The sequence below is a fragment of the Ciona robusta genome, chromosome 1 (genome assembly GCF_009617815.1).
Source record: "Ciona robusta chromosome 1, ASM961781v2".
Lineage (NCBI taxonomy): Eukaryota > Metazoa > Chordata > Ascidiacea > Phlebobranchia > Cionidae > Ciona > Ciona robusta.
Window position 1 is genome coordinate 11,087,125 of NC_143235.1, and position 18,334 is coordinate 11,105,458.

Below are 18,334 nucleotides of genomic sequence, written 5' to 3' on the forward strand. Positions count from 1 at the left end.
GCAAAGGTGGCATATTGTAGGTTTCTTAGTTCTTACTGCGTGGGATATTTGCCGTTTGGCACTTTTGACATCATTATTACGATTAACATAAATTTTAAATATTCACCTTGCTATATATATATTATATATTCTATATACTTGTAACTTAAATTTAATTTACACCCCGAAATCATAATCTTTTACAGAGTTTAAAAACATAAACACCACATAAATTAAAGGTAGGGAAAATCCCCGCATATAAAACCAATACATGACGTCAATTCACATTTTTGTTACGAAACAAAGTTAATAAAGTAAGTAAGCCTGGCGCTACCACAGTGATCATGTCTCATTTATGTCCTTACAAAATATCACTTAGTGAAAGTGAACGTCTCAGCGAACTTTTGGTGGAACTAAAACTTGGAAAACGAACGGATACTGAAACAGAACGAGTTCAGGATACAGATAAAGTTACAGGTAAGATGCTTCTACCAAACTATCATAAATGGCTAAATGAATAAAGCGTTTCCCAGGTAAGTATTACATTGGATTTTATAAGGTGCTAGTGAAGAATCCTCCCCCACCTTATTTGCAAACTGCGGATTGATATTTTTTGTGCGGTTTGCTAGTAAAATCTTGAAAATTGCGCGAATTTTTGACCAATTTAAAAAATTCTGCTGGGAGGATTTATCCTCCGTGAACGACATAATTTCCAGTCTGGCTAACCCGTATCCTCTAACTACTAACCCATATAAATAACCACTAACCCCCTAACCATTAACCCCTAACCACCAACCTGGCAACCTGTAACACTTTCCACGTGCTTATTCTGCCATGTACTGGAGGTTTTTTCACCAGTGTCAAGTGTCCAATTAAAGTTAATTCAACTAAGAAGTCTTTTTTCAATTAAAAAAATTTACAATAATATTTTTTATTAGAACCACCTACTGAAGAGTCAACTGCAGATCAAACATTACAATGTCTGACTTGCAAATGCGAGTTATCGGAGCGAGAAAATCAAACCGAGCATTACAAAGGAGAATGGCATCGTTATAACTTAAAACTGAGATTGTTGGGTTTGCCGCCCATTAGTGAGGATGAGTTTGGTGGAATGTCAGGTAATTACTGATGTCCTAGTCTGGGGGGTATGACAGATTAAACTTTTAGTTATGCACTCAGTAATTTGTTCCATACAGGTCAAATAATTAAACAATGAACCAAATCTGTATCGTATTAAGTAGGATGTCCTAATGTGATTTCGGAATGTACGTGCTTTACCCCCTGAATTTTAATGAAAGCACGCACGCATGTGAAAAAGAACCTTCTTTCACATGCAAGATCTTTTCAGGAACTACTATATTCTGAAGACTCTTGTTTGAACCTTGAGAAATCAGTGTATGTTAGGCCGGTGCTGTTTAAATCTTTTTGTTAGACACATTTATTAACTTCTAATATTTTCTGCGACTCTTGTTGGTCAATATTATAGTATAATATTAATACATGCATTACTTTGTGTAGTATTTGTATACCCCTGTTTGGGAAGTCCGGCAACAAACAACATATCTATGGTTTAAGATTTGTTGTGCAGTTAGTTTTACAGGGTTTTTGAGAATCGTTTGAATAGTCTGCCACAAATTCACAAGGGTAAAGCTGTATATTAAACTTAGCAATCTGACTGTGGAAATGAGGTTAAAACATACTAATACGCATGCGGTTTCAGTAAATATATACTGGATTCAAAAATGAATCATTGTTTTAGTTGATGATTTGAGCATTTCTGGCTCTGACTCTGACTTCGATTCTAGTCCTGCATCCAGAAGAAGATTCTCGTTATCTTTGTGTAAGTCTGATGCAGAAGAAGAGGACACACATGATGAGCAGTTTGATAACAGGAGACCAAAACTATACTTACAAAATAAAAGTGGCGAAGTGCTTTCTATGTATAAAAAGGTCTTATATAGCAAGGTAAGATTTAGCTGTAACAAAATATTTTGTGCATCTTAAAAAATTCTCTTAAGTTTGGTATGTGGCCTACCACGTTTCCAAGGCCTAAATTAGTAAAATATTTAATATTACCAAAACGGTAGATGTGATTTTTATAAATTTTACTTTTGACAGATTGGGCAAGTGTTTTTCCATAACCCCGTTGTGCAGCCTATGCAGCATTCATTTTTAGCAAAACTGAATTGTTTATGAAATTTAGTTGTTTTTCAAAATTGAGTTTTCTCAACTGTTTTAAAAAATTGAGTTTTCGATAATTCAAAATAAAAAAATATAGGTTTATTTAAAAAAAAAATGAAACTATTAAAATTAGAGACCGACCGATATCACTTTTTTCCACCGATACCGATACCGATATTTTACCGATATTTGTCACTATAGCGAAACATATGAAATGATCAGTTTTAATCAAAAGTAATGCCTGTATTCAAGATATTGCAAGTTATAGAGAAAAATTGGTTGGTCTACATGTTTTTAGGAAACATGCATGTTCTTAGGCAGGTGTTGCTTTTGTACGAAACTAGGACGCACATGAACGCTAAACTACAACGCACGTGGACGTTAAACTATGACACACGTGGACGTTAAACTACCACGCACGTAAAGGTCAAACTACGACGCACGTAAAGGTCAAAACTACGACGCACGTAAAGGTCAAACTTCAACGCACGTAAAGGTCAAACTACGACGCACGTAAAGGTCAAACTACGACGCACGTAAAGGTCAAACTACGACGCACGTAAAGGTCAAACTACGACGCACGTAAAGGTCAAACTACGACGCACGTAAAGGTCAAACTACGACGCACGTAAAGGTCAAACTCCGACGCACGTAAAGGTCAAACTACCACGCATAAATACGACGCACGTAAAGGTCAAACTATGACGCACGTGGACGTTAAACTAGCACGCACGTGAAGGCTAAAGTACGAGGCACGTGGACGTTAAACTACGAACACACGTAAAGGTCAAGTAGGACGCACGTCGCTTCGCACGAACTATTAATATATCGGTGAAATATCGGCGCTTTTTTACCGATACCGATTATCGGTGGAACGTAAATATCGGCCGATAATATCGGTGAACCGATATATCGGTCGACCTCTAATTAAAATTAATGTTATTCATTATCACAGACAATAAACAACGATGAAGATGTAGCAAGGTATGCATCAAGCATGATCGCTCAAGCATGCAATCAAACGTGGGTCGTAATTCTTCTCAGTGCGGGGCATTTTGCTGCCGCTGTGTTCGAGGGGTCAAAAGTTGTCGCTCACAAAACATTCCATCGTTATATTGTCCGCGCAAAACGGGGAACTGTTCAAAGCTCCAATGATGCTGCGAATCGCAACAGTACAGCTAAGTAATTACTTACAAATAAATTATAATAGCTTTTTTAAACATATATAAATGACTACTCTTGTATGAAAGTTTAATGTCAGCATTCTTCTGCCATATGGTAAAACTGCATCAGAGGAAATGACACAACAATACTATAGTTGCCCACACAATTTTAAACATGTTCTGTTATAAAAGCTTACACTAATTTGATTTGTATTGAATTATTTCTGTAAATGAATGTTCTGTAAAGTGATTTTTTTTTCTGTTGCGAACCACGTTTCAAAGTTATTTTATAAAGCTTTTATTATTTGTTTTATAATTGTTTAATTTATTTAAATTTACTTCAGAAACTTCTTTTTGTTTAATTTTCCAAGTTTATGTCCTCAACTAAGTTAAAAAGGCTATTGCAGTATGTTAACAAATGAATAAAAGTAAGACTTCCCAAGTTTTCTGGAAAATCCTACTTTATGTATGTAACTATCCTGGTATAATGTATTTATGTTTATCAATACCCATTTGACCTTTAGTTTCTTGATTTTATGACATCATAATCGACATAATGTACAATGTTAATTGTCTTCTAGATCAGCAGGTGCAAGTTTGCGACGACATAATGAACAAGTGTTGGAGGAAAATATCAAACAGTTGCTCTTGTCTTGGAATGAAGAGATAAAGAATGCTGCGTTAATATTTATAAGGATTCCACAATATAGAAAAGTAGGTTTTCCATTATTTCTAAGAAAACCTGATCTGCCATAGTATGGTATTAAAATGAATAGTTATAAACATTGTCAAATAAAATAATTAATAATGCTGTCTGTTCTGCTCAATTAAAGTATGTAATTATAACAAATTTCAATTTTGGTAATTTAGTTTTATTTATTTCCACTCAAAAAAAAAATTCAAAAAAAATTTTCTTAGGGATTGTTCTACAGTGGAAAAGATCCTTTGTTTAATTCAAAAGATTCTCGAATTCGAACAATTCCGTTTGTTACTCGTCGTCCGACTTTCAATGAAGTTCAAAGAGTTCATCAGGAATTGTTTTCCGTTGCCGTGCATGGTATAATGTTATATCTATGGTTCAATTGTCAGATCAGAGATTTTTGCCTTTTTCTCAATGACAATATTAAGATCTTGGAAACAAAGTTATCATTTTTAAAAACTTTATTTTTCGAAAAAAAATTGAGGCAATGCATTAAAATATAAAGAATAGAAAAACACCAACTGAGCAAGCTTGCACAAAAATACAATATTAATGTTAAATATTGCCTGAAGTAACATTAATGTGCACATAATGGTAATTCAACTTATTGCTGTTTTTGGTCGAAATTTGAAATATCTTAATGTAATGTCATTAAGTTCGTCCAAAATCTTTTAACCTATTCAAAACCCTGCACTTCTGATGTAACAATGCAGGTAAGAATTCAATGCCGGATATCTTGACACCACCTCGTGCATCTAAAAACAAGCGAATTAAGAATCCCGTCATACAACAGAAAGTTGAAGAAATTAAAACTTTATCACAAACTGGGAGTGGTGAGTCTATGGTTGAATAAAATTTGATAAAATATATATATTTTTTTTATTTAATGTTTGTCTTTTTTCCTAAAAAAAAATTATTTGAATTTTTGCATTTTGTTGTAATTACAATTTATACAAATATGATTATTCTGAGCTTTTTTTGTTATTTACATCCAAGAAATTTGATTCATATTGACTAACTGACATTGATTAACTCTAGTTTTAGATATGTATAAAAGAATTAGGTATATGTTAGGAGTTAGGTAGTATGTCACTATGTGCCAAAGGTGTCAAAGGGTCTTTCCCCCCTACCATATGTTAATGCATGATTTCTTTAAAGTATTGTTTTGTCTGAATTCTGTTTCAACTTAGATTCTGACATTGAGCTGATAACTACAAATCAATCAGTTGAAACTTCAGAACTAAAAATGTTTGAAACAAAAATCACAAATGATGGAAATAAGAAGAAAAACAAAAAGAAAAAGAAGAAAAAACAAGATAATAACACACCTACAAGCACAGAAAAAGAGAAAGTTGAAAAAGTAAAACATATTTTTGGATGTTATATAAAAAATAAACTTTTTTGTGTTGCTTCCTTTAAATATCACATTGCTGTAATAAGTAATTAAGTTTTTAACGTAGGTTAACCTTTATCTAAATAATAAATATGTTTATATATATAAATGCTTTCTACGTTATGTTGTATATAGGGTGGGATGGGGGAAGATGGGACACCTTTTTATTATATTTTCTTGTTTCATTCGCTAGTAAACAAAAAAATTCAAAGAGGTACAAAACCGTATCCTCATGACTCTCATAGACCGTTGTTAATTGTTTAAAACACGGTCAGCATATTTCAAGATTATGTGCTAAATGTGTCCAATCTTCCCCCACCCTACTACATTTTTACAATCGCCACTATGTTAAACAACCTGCTAAGGCAACCCAATTAATATTGTATTGCTTATTCGCGCACTGAACAATACTTTGCCGCGTAGCATGCCCTCGCGCAAGGCCCTGCTTTAAACATTTGACATCATATGTGTTGTCATAATGAGTATTACGTCACACGATTTTTACGTCACTATAGCCAGCACCCCATAAGTAAGGCTAAACTTGGCGCCTATGTATGTATATATATGTAAATACATATATATATATACAGAAAATAATGTTGCATTACATCACAGGCACCAGCTGTAGAAGCAAAACAACAAAGATTTCCAGCACATATTGAAGATTTCCTCAACCAGATGTTCACAGCATGCAAGACTTCCAACTTAAACCTCATACATGACCTAATTCATGATTTCTCATCACGAGATTCATGTGATGCACAGTCATCGGATCACGGGAATGAACAGATTTCTCATGTGATTAATTTCACGATTGATTCACAGGGAAACACTTTACTTCACGTTGCCGCGAAAACTGGACTCAAGGAAATTATATTCACACTGCTTGAAGCAGGAGCTGACCCTGCCATTAAGTGAGTTGGTTTTAATGTGTGTGAATATTGTAGAATATGTTTGAGGATCATTAAAGTTTCAGTGTTGACCAATTGAATATGTTTGAAAATTATTGAAGTTTCAGTGTTTACCAATTGAATATGTTTAAAAATCATTAAAGTTTTAGTGTTGACCAATTGAATATGTTTGAAAATCTTTAAAGTTTCAGTGTTGACCAATTTTTTTTCAGAAACTTCACATCCTTCCTTCCATACTGTTTATGTCCAAATAAGGAAGCGCGTAACACTTTCCGTAGATTTCGATCAAAATATCCGGACAAGTTCGATTACAAATCCGCTCAGGTTCCTAATTTATAAGTAACATTTTATTGGCAATGGCAATTTGGTGGTAAGAAAGAATGTTAACTGAATTGTATGTATTCCCACTACTCATAAAAAAACATGAAAAATGAGAAGTTACAAAATGGCAAGTATTCATGATTCTTGACTTTATAACAAAAATGTTTTTATTGTTTAAAGTTATCACCATACCTGCTTCTGGGAAGACTTAATTTTTAATTCCAAATTTTCTTCAGATTCCCTCTCCTCTCTCGGATGTTGCAGAGGAAGAAATGAAGAAAAAGAAATCTAAGAAGAAGAAGATGCAAAGATTGGATCGGAAGTTAAAGGAGCGAGTAAAGAGAGAGGAAGAAGAGAAGAAGAAAGAAGAGCAAGATGAAAAAGAGAGATTTCTTGCTCTTTCAGATCGAGAGAAGGTTGAATATATTGTTTATCAATTTTTACAAAAAATGACATTTTTTTTATTTTGCTTGTGATGTTTGTGGTACTTGTATGGTATAGATTGCTTTTTGTTTTTATTTAAAGTGTTTTTTTTTGTATTATTTGTGTATTGTTTTTTTTTTACCGCTGTGTGTCACAACTATGTTGTGTAGATTTCTTTGTTGAACATTGTTCTTGTTAAGCTTTATTTTCATAACTATCTAATATATTTTGCGTTTCACTTCTAATTATTGAAATAGGTAACTATATTTACATTTTTTTACAGAGATTGATTGCCATAGAAAGAAGAATGATGAATTCTCATCCTTCTCCATCTTCTAATGAACGGTTTGTTTCACCTTGTTCCATTATTTTTATTTATTCAAAAAATGTTCACAGTTTTGATTCTATTACCAATTTTTACAACTGCTTGTTTGATTGCTATGATTTTAAAATGTGAAGCATTTTAACTTTTTTGAAGCACAGGTTTTTAAAGTTTCCTAATTCTACGTTTCATAGTTTTACAATTTCCAGTCAACTTTTTTGGCCAGAGCATTTAAACATTTAGGAATTAGTAATATATTATTTTTTGCAGACGTTGCTTCACTTGTGCAGAAAGTTTGTTCGCAAAAGTCCCGTTTGAATATCTTGACTTTCAATTCTGTTCCGTCATTTGTTTGAAAACTCACAAGAAGACAAAAACAAAATCATAATTTTCTACCCATATTTATTTAGGAAATTCTTGTTTTTTTATTCATTGAGTTTTAAATATTTATTTTAGGAAATATAAGACCTCAGATATATAAAGAATTGTATGTTTTTTTTGTAAAACAGCTTTTCCAAGATAAAGTATATTGTTATGTTTCGTATGTGCACTCAGTATATAGTCCACCTGTTAGCTGCCTTATTCATTCATAACCATTAAGTTTAGCATTTTTATGATAGATTTATTCCGCAAATAGGTTGTAAAGGAGCTCCCTATTTGATGAAAATCACGCTTTTTTTCTGAACTTTTCTGAAAGTGGTTTTGTTTTCTTGGTGTTTGCAGTATAAGACTGTGTAATTTGAATTGTTTTATGTGGTGAACAATTTATTTTACTTTAGTGTGGTGAATTGATTTAATAATAGATTTATGTTAACGGTGATAAAAATTTGTTTCTTGAATGTTAGTATTAAAACTCCCTATTTTTTCAACAGTTTCTTTTAAAAATATTAAAAAAATTGCAATCTATTTTAATTCGAGTTAAACTCCTTTTACTCTTTTGTTTTAAACGCTCACTTCATTGTGATGTCATAGTCATGTTTTTTAAAGAAACATACATTTCAGGTGAATTTGTTTTAGCTTCTCTGTTTAAGCTTCGTATTTAAGTAGGAGTATTTTTGACTTGTGATAAAATGGTTTTCCTTACAAGAGCTCTTCTTCTACGAACAGTAAGTGGTTGATGAATTTATTTTAAATATTTGAAATTTATTTAAAAAGAAACTTTGAGTAGAACTAGTTTTACCGAATAATTAATTGCCACAAAAATTTAATTTATTTTACGAATGCCGATTATTTTATTCTTTGTGTCTGCTGCTGGCAATTAACATTTTAAGGTCCTGTCCATAGAATGCAAGCATAAGGACGGTGTAGTGTTTTTACTGTTTTAGAAATATAACCCGCCAAACTCTTGTAAATGTTTGCGTACGAAATTTTGTAAAAGTATTCCATTATTTTAATTAAGCAATATCTAAAGTTCTTATTCCAGCATTGTTTTACACAAGTTTTAATTCACCATTCCTCCACTAGTACAGCAAAGATTTTATCGACAAGCTAAGAATTTATGTCCGGGGTGGAACTGGGGGTAATGGACACCCAACACTAGGTGGAATAGGAGGAAGGGGTGGAGATGTTTACCTTGTCGGGGCAACAAAGTCCGATATGACCCTCAAATCAATGAAGGATAAATATCCAGAGAAAAGATTTGTGGCTGACACAGGGCAGAGTAGTAGGTAGGGTTGGTTGTTTTGTGGATAGTTGTTTGTAACATTGTAATTAAAAAAAAATTCCCCGTTTTTATTTAATAATTTGGTCATTATTTATTGTAAACAGCGACTGCGCTTGTTTTCTTTCAACTAAATGTAAATATGTTTTTAACTGTAAGTTTGTTTTAACACTTTTTTTGTCGCTATATCATGTCTTTTCGTTTAAAATATTTCTAAATCTTCGCTACTGTAATCGAAGGACAAATAAAAGTTATTATTATTATTACAAGCAATTTACCAAGTGATAAAGTAATGTTAACTGCACAAAATAGAGCAACGTATTTACCACTTCGTTTTTTAAACTATTTGATAAAATAAATATTTTTTAAACCTGAATACCAACACAATGTAATTCTGTATGAATATTTTTATTACAGAAAACAAGCACTTTCTGGTTTAAACGGTGCAAGTATATATGTCCAAGTTCCGCATGGAATTTCTATTGTAGATGCTGCCAATAACCAAGTGATGGGTATTTAACTTTTCCATAACTATTTTATTGACTATTAAATTTTTGCTATATTTCATTTTAGGAAATCAACTTTTGCTATAAATGTTTAACCTAGCTTCTATTTCTGACACATCAGTATTTTGACAGCTAGTTTTACAAAGTCTGATGGCAAACAAAATGTCGGAAACACGCTAGTTTAATACCAAATGAGCCGCTCAAGATATATTTAAATTATGGCAGAAATAGCAGAAGTAACAAAATAGTTTTACACATCAACATTTTCAAAATTATTAAATACATTGGTGTAATAAATTCATGATAAAAGGTTCATTCATAAAATGAAATCTTGAAAATTAAATATGTGTGATAGCAATAGCAGTAGAATTGTTGCCAAAAATATTGCTACAAATATACTATTTTGATTTATCTGGTGACAATTCTTGTAAGTTGTATTTACACCAATAAATTTTAAATTAAATTTTCCCAAAAATTAAAATTACCTAAAAACAATTATTTGTTAAGTTTTATTTAAGTAAAGCCAATAAAATTAACAACAATTCCATAATTCCTATTTCTCAATTATATTTTACCAATTTTTTTGTTGAAAGGTGAGATCTCTGGCTCATTAGACAAACTTCTTGTTGCACGTGGGGGCCGGGGTGGCACGAGGAGCACAGGGTTCATACCAAGACCCGGTCAGCGTCGCAATCTTTATCTTGATTTAAAACTTATCGCTGATGTTGGTTTTGTTGGGTTAGTTTGGTGAAATGTTTTAAAACACTTGTGTGTTTGTATATATTGCTGGTATTAAGTTCTTTTAAATATTGATTTTTTTGTACTTTTTTAAAAACTTTTCTGTAGTTGCCTGTCAGAAACATGGAAATAAAAAAACGTTTTTACCTATAATGACTTTTCTTACTTTAGATTTCCAAATGCTGGTAAATCAACATTATTGTCAAGAATTTCAAAAGCAAAACCAAAAATTGCAAGTTATCCTTGTGAGTTGGTACTTATGTTTTACTAGATACCAAAGTTGTTTATTCAAGTAAATAGCCCTAGTAGTTATGCATGTACCAACAATAGAATTACCTTTATTGTGAATGTTTAGGTATAAAACTCACTAATTGAACTACACATTAAACTGTTTGAAAGTAACTTCTTTTTAAAAGAAAAAAAATTAGTGGTAAATATTAAAAGCTTCACGAAAAAAAAAAATAAGTTCACAAAGTAGTGTGTTTTTATGGTAAAATAAAATGTTTACGAAATATTAAAAACATGTTGTACTAACTGTACATTTATTTGCTGATTGTTTTTACTCACAGTCACAACCATCACCCCACAAATTGGTGTTCTTGAATATCCCGATTTCCGCAAAATACAACTCGCTGATTTACCTGGGTTGGTGGAAGGTGCTTACTTAAATAAGGTGGGAAATGTCTCTATCTTTCTGGTTAAATTGATGTCATTTTTTCTTGTTTGTTTAGCAATCCTATGCTCTATATATGTATCTTTACATTATGTACTTTACATTGTGTTTTACATGATGTATATACACTAAAACCTCTTTACTTGTAAGTGTTGTAATATTTTTTATATGTAAATTGAATCATGAAATTCCATGTTGCCTAAAAGCCTAGAGTCCCTTATTCATATAAAGTAAGTGTTTTGATCAGTTTATTGTTTGCTCAACCTTTCTGATAAATCCGGCAAAAGTGACTCATATTTGGCATTGTTTTGATATCTATGATGTCAACAGGGCAGAGGTCATTCTTTCTTGAAACATATCGAGCGAACAAAGTTGTTGTTGTTCGTTGTTGATATATCAGGATTTCAACTTTCAACAAAACATCAATTCCGAAACGCTTTTGAAACTGTTCAACTATTAACACAGGTTTGTATGTAAGGCAACAAGCAAAAGATGTTTAGATTTTAATGCCCGCATTGCATTGGTAACAAGTGTCATAAACTTGTCGGTTTGTAACCTGACTTGGCTTGTACCTATTATATTCTGTATGGGTGAGGTCCCTGAGAACCTGGGATTTAAACCAGATTTGGCCCATTACCCTATCACTCTTGTACGTCCCTAAGTGAAAAGCTTGTGACAGTGAAGTCCTTTATTCATGTTCTGACTCAAGTGTTCCATGGCTTGTATTTAATACATATAGTATGTCAAAGTAAATAATGTTAATCAGTGTCCATGTATTCAAAGAATAAAACCAGTTCAATACAGCCAAATTCCGAGTCACTTTTGGATCTGCAAAACCAACATTTCTTATTGCTGTAAAGCTGCCTTCATTTATGCATTCTGATCATTATAATAATTTGGCTTAATATTTGTAGGAGTTGCGCTCGTATGATGCAACATTAACCAACAAACCATCAATTCTTGCTGTGAATAAAATGGATCTTTCAGCTGCTGATGATTTATTTAATAAGTTAAAGGATGGACTTAATACAAGGACAAGTAAGATAAAAAAAAAACTATTCTTTTCTGGTGCTTTTCATGTCATGCTTTTAACTCCTGGGGTGTTGGTTTTTGTTTATTAACTTCACTACAAGGGTTAAGGTTAAAGTACGCACGATACACAGTAAATGCTATGTATTGATTCTGGTAGGTATTGTATTTTAAAAGGTTCTTGGATTTTTTTAATATAAACAAGTTACTGCTGAGCTAGATAGTAAGCCTGTGGTCACTGGTGGGTGTCTAAATCGTCAGCCATACAGAAAAGAAAAACTTATTAAGTTACACACTTGGTAACTCCCAAGCAGGAACAAATCTATAAACGGAATATGTGTTTTGTATCGACTGTCATTTCCAAAGGGGGATAAAGAAAGTTACATTTAAGCCACCTAATAACTATTACACTGTCTAATTCGGCGCTGTGGCAAAGTGGTTCTTCTAACCCAGAGGTAATGGGGTCAAGGCTAGTCGTTGCTACCATTGTGGGCCTATGTGGCAAGACACTTAATGGCAATTGCTTTAACCCAGTGGTCACTAATGGGCTGTTCAAATTATCAGCCACACATAGAAATTCCCAAATAACAATCAGCCACAAAGCTACCTATATGGTAACTCACAAGGTGTATAAAACAGAACATCCGTGGGCCGTGTTATAACGACTGTCATTTCAAAATTTACTTAGAATAAGCGGGTTCCTAATTTTCATCTTTACGTTGCAGCATCCAACTTTGGAAGCGATTGTGATGAAATAATGAAGTTTAAAGATGTTATTCCGATATCCGCTCACACAGGAGAGGGAACAGAAACACTTTCGTCACGAATACGAGAAATTATTGACAATAGAAAGTTGAAGATAAGAAAGAGATTGACAGGTGGTGGAAATGAAGGTGTGAGAATCACAAACACTGATTATGAGTTGAATTTGCAATCTTTGCGGTGATTTTTTATTTTTGACACAACTTCACGAAATACACGTTCTTTTACGCCGCATTTGAAGATTTGCCATAAATTATTTATATTCTTTTCCGCAACACACCTGTTTCTTAAGCTTGAACTTCAGTCAGACTTGCCTATATGAACTGTTGTTAAAAATTGTATTGAAATGTCCCTGTTGGATTCGAAAACAATTAGAAACCAGGAACCAGCGCATACTATATATAGTGGTTGTGTTATACAGTTTTCTGTTTATAGAATTAACAAAATCTTCCACCCAGCTTTTAAATGTATTAAATGTAAAACCCAAAACAAATTTTTCTTTTAAATAACATAATGTAAGTGAAGCAGTGGTTCATATTTTCAAAACAAAAATGTTCACAAATATATGTTAATTCGGCAGACATAATTTCAGCAATCATTTTATCCAATATCACACGACAAACTTAAAAACCAAGTGAAATAGACAAACAAACCATTTGCATAAGTTTATTTATCACAAAAAGAAATAAATACGAAAATCATGTTAAATGTTGGAGCAACTTCTCCATTACACTGTGTTGGACACCCGCAGTGGTGACAATACTTCCAACAAATGAATGGGAACCCCATTTCTTGTGACTGATCACTTTACAGCAGCCCAGGTCATCGATAGTAAACCCTAAACTGCTGTATCGATCGTCAGTCTCAAACATTGTAGAGTTGGTGTACGGTCCAAAGTACTGAAATATTAAGAAGTTTCAATTACAATTTTTTTTATGTTTGTTAAAAAAAAGAAATGCATTATAGCACATTATCGAACGCTATACACTTGATTTATACAGCAAGTTGTACCCACCATCCACCAATAAGCACTTAGGTATTTTTTTAATGTGTAATAGAAACCAGAACAGTGCTGTGAATGCTCAATAATTAAATTAACTGAGATTGCAATGAATTTGTTTGTTTGCCTTTTATACATGAACAGATCTTTTTAAAATCCAGCCCTAAATAGGTAAATACAGTCAGCAGCCACCTTATTCCACACAACTAAAACTTTATTTGAACAACTTACAGCTTGTCCACATGAAGGATCAATAAAATCACACCAGAAATTATTTGCACGAAGTAAATGGCAGACTTCAGTGGCCGTTGTAATAAACTGTAAACAAACAAAGATGAGATAAGATATCATGGAACCAACTGTTGCAATTAACTTTTGCATATGAAAGAAATGGTTGAAGCGGGATTGTCGTTTTCCCAGTGACACATCCGAAATGGTAGCAGTTTTATCCCTTGATTACCTTGTAAAACGTGTAAAGGGAGATAAGATAACATGTATGTAACCACAGACTGTTGTAATTAACTTATTCACTAACTTTTTAGATTCTCTCTATTCTAAACTACTGAAGTGAGACGAGAAATAGAAACTCACATTTTCCAACAACTTTTCTCTTTCTTCCTCCACCTCTACACTCCACATAGACATCTCATGTTTGCTCTTCTGCGTCAACGTAATCACTGTGATCTCTTGTTTCGGCATCTCAAGGAAAATCGATTGAAATTCTAAAAATTGCAAGTTTTGATCTTTAACACATAATATATATACACTTTGTTAAAAAAACAACATAAATTAGATTATTATTGCGTTTTATTATATGCATGCATAGTTTAAAATTCTAAAATTGCAAGTTTTAATTTTTAACACGTATTGGAAAATAAATGTTTTTAAATTTCTTCTTTCATCAAAAAAAAAACAAGGACACAAATTAAGATTAATATTGTGTTTTATGTAGGTAAAAAATCTGGACATACAGGACATACATAGTTTAAACTAATACTTATTATTTAATATTGTTTTTTTATTTTTCTGCTCCAGACCAAATTATTTCGAATTAACATTAAAAATTAAGATAAAGAATTATTCTTGCCTTTATACAGAACTTTAGGGCAGGGTTGCAATGCAAGTTCAACATGTGCGCCATCAAAATATCTACGGATAATCGAGTCGGTCACATTTTCTTCTTCAGTTGACATTTCTGAGGTCTCGTCCAGGTACTAAGATTGTTACATAACAATGACTAATATGATATAATAATAATATTCTATTGTAGTGCTTTAAATAAAAGTTTTTTTCAAAATACCCAAATCTCTAGCAACAAAATAATGGTAATTACATCATTTTTACAGCTTGTTTTGACCAATTTTTAAATGCGCTGTCTTTGACAAATGATTTTTCAACTAAAAAATGGAAAATGATACCTTACAAATTTAACTTTCTTAAAAACTCGATACTGTAATGAACTGAACATAACTTACATCAGATTCAGCAATTAATTGCGCAACAATTGAAAGCTGTTTGTCGTTTGCGGTCGATCCTTCCAGTATATCAGGTGAATGAAGTTGAATGCTGGAAATATTCAATTGGTTTATGTTTAAGCTTATGGTTTTAACATGAGTATTTCCATAGGCGCCTAAGTTTTGATTGTCTAGGTTAGGCAAAACCTAGACAATCAAAACTTAGGCAAACTCATAGTTACAAATGTCAACTACTTATTACATCATACGTAAGCTAATAAGGTAATTAGCACACTCGCACATTACGCACTGGTTAGGGTTTAACTTTCGTATTACTCGTTACGCAGCACGTTGAACGTATACACACAGTAGTAGCGTTTGTAAAGTATTGAAAGATCGCAAACTTGCAGGTGCAGGCACACGCAATATCCTACGATCTTTGTTTCTATCACAATGGCGATTGTGAGGTAATGTAACATCCTAGTTTGGGATTAGGCAATACGTAGGTTACGATAATGGATTGCATCACAATGCCGTTTGTGACGTAGTGTATCGATGCAAGTTGGTATTTCTTACCTTGCGATAATGGATGACATCACAATACAGCTTGTGATGTAACAGTTACGTTGGTGAGTGTATGTTTAACTGGCATTAAAAGTTACGTAAATTTGGCCGGAAGCTAATCTGTAAACACTAGAGCTTCAATCGTGGACGCATAATGGTTTAACTTTATGAAATACGTAAATCGTTTGCGTTTGAATATCTTATTATGAAGCAATTAATAGGCAATGTGCCAAATTCCAGGTTAGGCATTTGCCTAACCTGTCTGACCGCGTTAGGCGCCTATGGGTATTTCTATTCTATGTGGGTCGGGCCCTGCGACATGGCACGCCATGGCCCTAGGATTTAGCCAAAGTTAGTATAGACCAAGTTAGGAAACGGCGCTCGTGTCCGCCATTACGGAGCCCACAGAGCGTGAATCGCCTATACAAATGCATGGTTGGCATGTGTTTATTTGGTTCTTGTAAGCGATACAAAGCTAGAAAACACGTATAGCGGTTGTTTTAACATTTAAAATATAATTTCTAATATAAATCTTGTTATATACTATTAAATCTAGGAATTAATGTGGAGTAAATTAATATTTTGACTGGTTTTCGGCGTACAGTGTGGTTTACCGGGTACTTTACGTTGGCGATTAAGACTAGCATCAATCAGCTTAGTTTACATAATAGTATATGATCATACCTACGAATCTACAGAGCCATTCTTTACTACATTTATAATCCAACATGAGTGGACATTCAGCTCCAAACTGCTTAAGTACTAGCAGATAAGGTGTTCGCGTTTTCCGATTTTATAAAGACCCGTAACGCAAAAAAGGTAGCTTACTAATTCAAGCAGAGGACCAAAAATAGTAACTTAGTATTGTTTTCCTCAATGTCACTTCGATATTAGTCAAATTTTACACAGATACCTTAAGTTTCGTTGCCGGGTATACGTGTTAAGTTTGTGAGCCAAAAAGTAAAATCACGGCAATTTACATGCAAAACTGCAGCTAGATACACCAGTTTATGGTAATGTTATGCGTTTGTATTTATGGTAATGTTATTTTTGTTTGTATTTTTATATTTTAAACATGTTCTTTTATGTTTTTGGTTAGTAAACCTGATATTTTCTGTTTTTTACTCTTTAATCGATTGAGTGTTCAATAAAAGTTGATTATTTTTGTGAGGTTTATTATTGTGATAAGATATAACATTAGTAGAAAGCCATTTTTACGCGCAGAAGTGCTTGGGTTTTTAAAAATCGCAATATTTAAACGAAAAACAGCACCTAGCAATGATAAAATGCTATGACGTGGGCTCCGTAATGGTGCGACTATGACGTCATAGACGCGAGACAATGGATAACAAGACTCGTTGTTTTACAATCCGTTTCCTAACTTGGTCTATACTAACTTTGGATTTAGCCCAGGATTAGCCCAAAAAATACATGTGCATAAACAATAAACATCTTCAGATTTAAAACATAATATTGCTGAAAATATTCTTTTCTAATTTAACATGAAATAACAGAATATAACACATTGAAAGATCTGTTTTCTATGCAGAGAATATTTTTGACTGAACATTTTTTCTTACTTTGGCACTAGTGAAGAACCTTACGGTACATAGAAAAATAGGCTGGTGGAAAGTATTAAGAGGCTAGTGGGGGTTAGTAGTTAGGGGTTAGTAGCAAATAAGGTGGGGGGAAGATTCTCCACTAGCACCCTTATTTTTTTAGCTGTATGGATTACAAATGACTTCTTCATATTTTTTTTTACATAAACCAAATTGTTTTAATATGCAATTTGGTCATATTTTCAATTGGGGTCTTTACCTTGGTTGTTCTGTGCTTCGAATTGATTGCGGCAAACCAATATTTCCCGGCAAAGGAAATGTTTTATCTTGTGGACTTAATGGTCCCATAAACTTATCTGGCCATACTCTAGATGTATCCGTGTCTAAATAATAATAATAACTTTTATTTGTCTCTTCGATTACGGTAGCGAACCCCCAAAATGTTTCCACTAATAGTTCACAGTAAACAGTTTCAAAGGAGAAAATATACGTTATAGGCTATAGAGGCCATTGTGCATTTTAGGTGCAGTATCATTGAACTGGACAATATAAAATAGGTAGCAGTGTGTTATTAAAGGCTGCATCACTTGTATATGTTTGTAATGTACAAAAAATCTGCTTTTTTACAATGGTTATGTGAAGCGTGGCTTTATCAAGAAACTAATTATTTAAAGTTAACGTGTAGGTAATGCAACTCAAACCTTCAACGATGTAGTTCAGTTTTGTTGATTCGTCCTTATTTTCAAAACCAGAATATTGCCGCAGTTGGACAATTACGGTGCGAATATTGTTTAAACTTGTACAATATGACAACACTCGAGAGGTCGCCTTTCTGCTTACACTAACAGCCATCAAACGTCTGCAACTTTTACAGAAGGTAAGTAAGAATGAAACTGCATTAAATAATTACAAAATTTCAATGCATATACACTTAAAACATGTTTATATAACTTTCTAATTACCACCGAATATGTCAATTGTCACGTAACCTAATAT

General features: G+C 32.9%; 3 protein-coding genes across 3 annotated transcripts; 2 read left to right on the top strand and 1 right to left on the bottom strand.

Moving 5' to 3' along the window:
• The first annotated feature begins 223 nt into the window (after window positions 1-223).
• Window positions 224-8,395, top strand: LOC149743123 (tRNA endonuclease ANKZF1-like). The gene is made up of 13 exons (XM_089882712.1): window positions 224-456; window positions 918-1,097; window positions 1,739-1,944; window positions 3,116-3,342; window positions 3,905-4,037; window positions 4,242-4,380; window positions 4,737-4,856; window positions 5,214-5,383; window positions 6,032-6,330; window positions 6,540-6,651; window positions 6,885-7,064; window positions 7,355-7,416; window positions 7,664-8,395. Exons 1-13 carry the CDS (start codon window positions 324-326, stop codon window positions 7,779-7,781), a joined length of 2,079 nt encoding a protein of 692 aa, XP_089738838.1. The 5' UTR covers window positions 224-323; the 3' UTR covers window positions 7,782-8,395.
• LOC149743124 (GTP-binding protein 10-like) lies at window positions 8,390-13,254 on the top strand. Its single transcript, XM_089883084.1, has 9 exons — window positions 8,390-8,499; window positions 8,858-9,060; window positions 9,471-9,565; window positions 10,153-10,297; window positions 10,469-10,542; window positions 10,867-10,970; window positions 11,301-11,435; window positions 11,885-12,008; window positions 12,725-13,254. The coding sequence occupies exons 1-9, from the start codon at window positions 8,464-8,466 to the stop codon at window positions 12,943-12,945; spliced, it is 1,137 nt and encodes a 378-aa protein (XP_089739210.1). The 5' UTR covers window positions 8,390-8,463; the 3' UTR covers window positions 12,946-13,254.
• Window positions 13,255-13,413: 159 nt separating this feature from the next.
• LOC149743125 (cobalamin trafficking protein CblD-like) lies at window positions 13,414-18,278 on the bottom strand. The gene is made up of 7 exons (XM_089883225.1): window positions 18,040-18,278; window positions 17,598-17,721; window positions 15,237-15,327; window positions 14,849-14,975; window positions 14,353-14,483; window positions 13,993-14,079; window positions 13,414-13,660 (listed from the first exon to the last, which is right to left on the bottom strand). The coding sequence occupies exons 1-7, from the start codon at window positions 18,188-18,190 to the stop codon at window positions 13,460-13,462; spliced, it is 912 nt and encodes a 303-aa protein (XP_089739351.1). The 5' UTR covers window positions 18,191-18,278; the 3' UTR covers window positions 13,414-13,459.
• Between the last annotated feature and the right edge of the window lie 56 nt (window positions 18,279-18,334).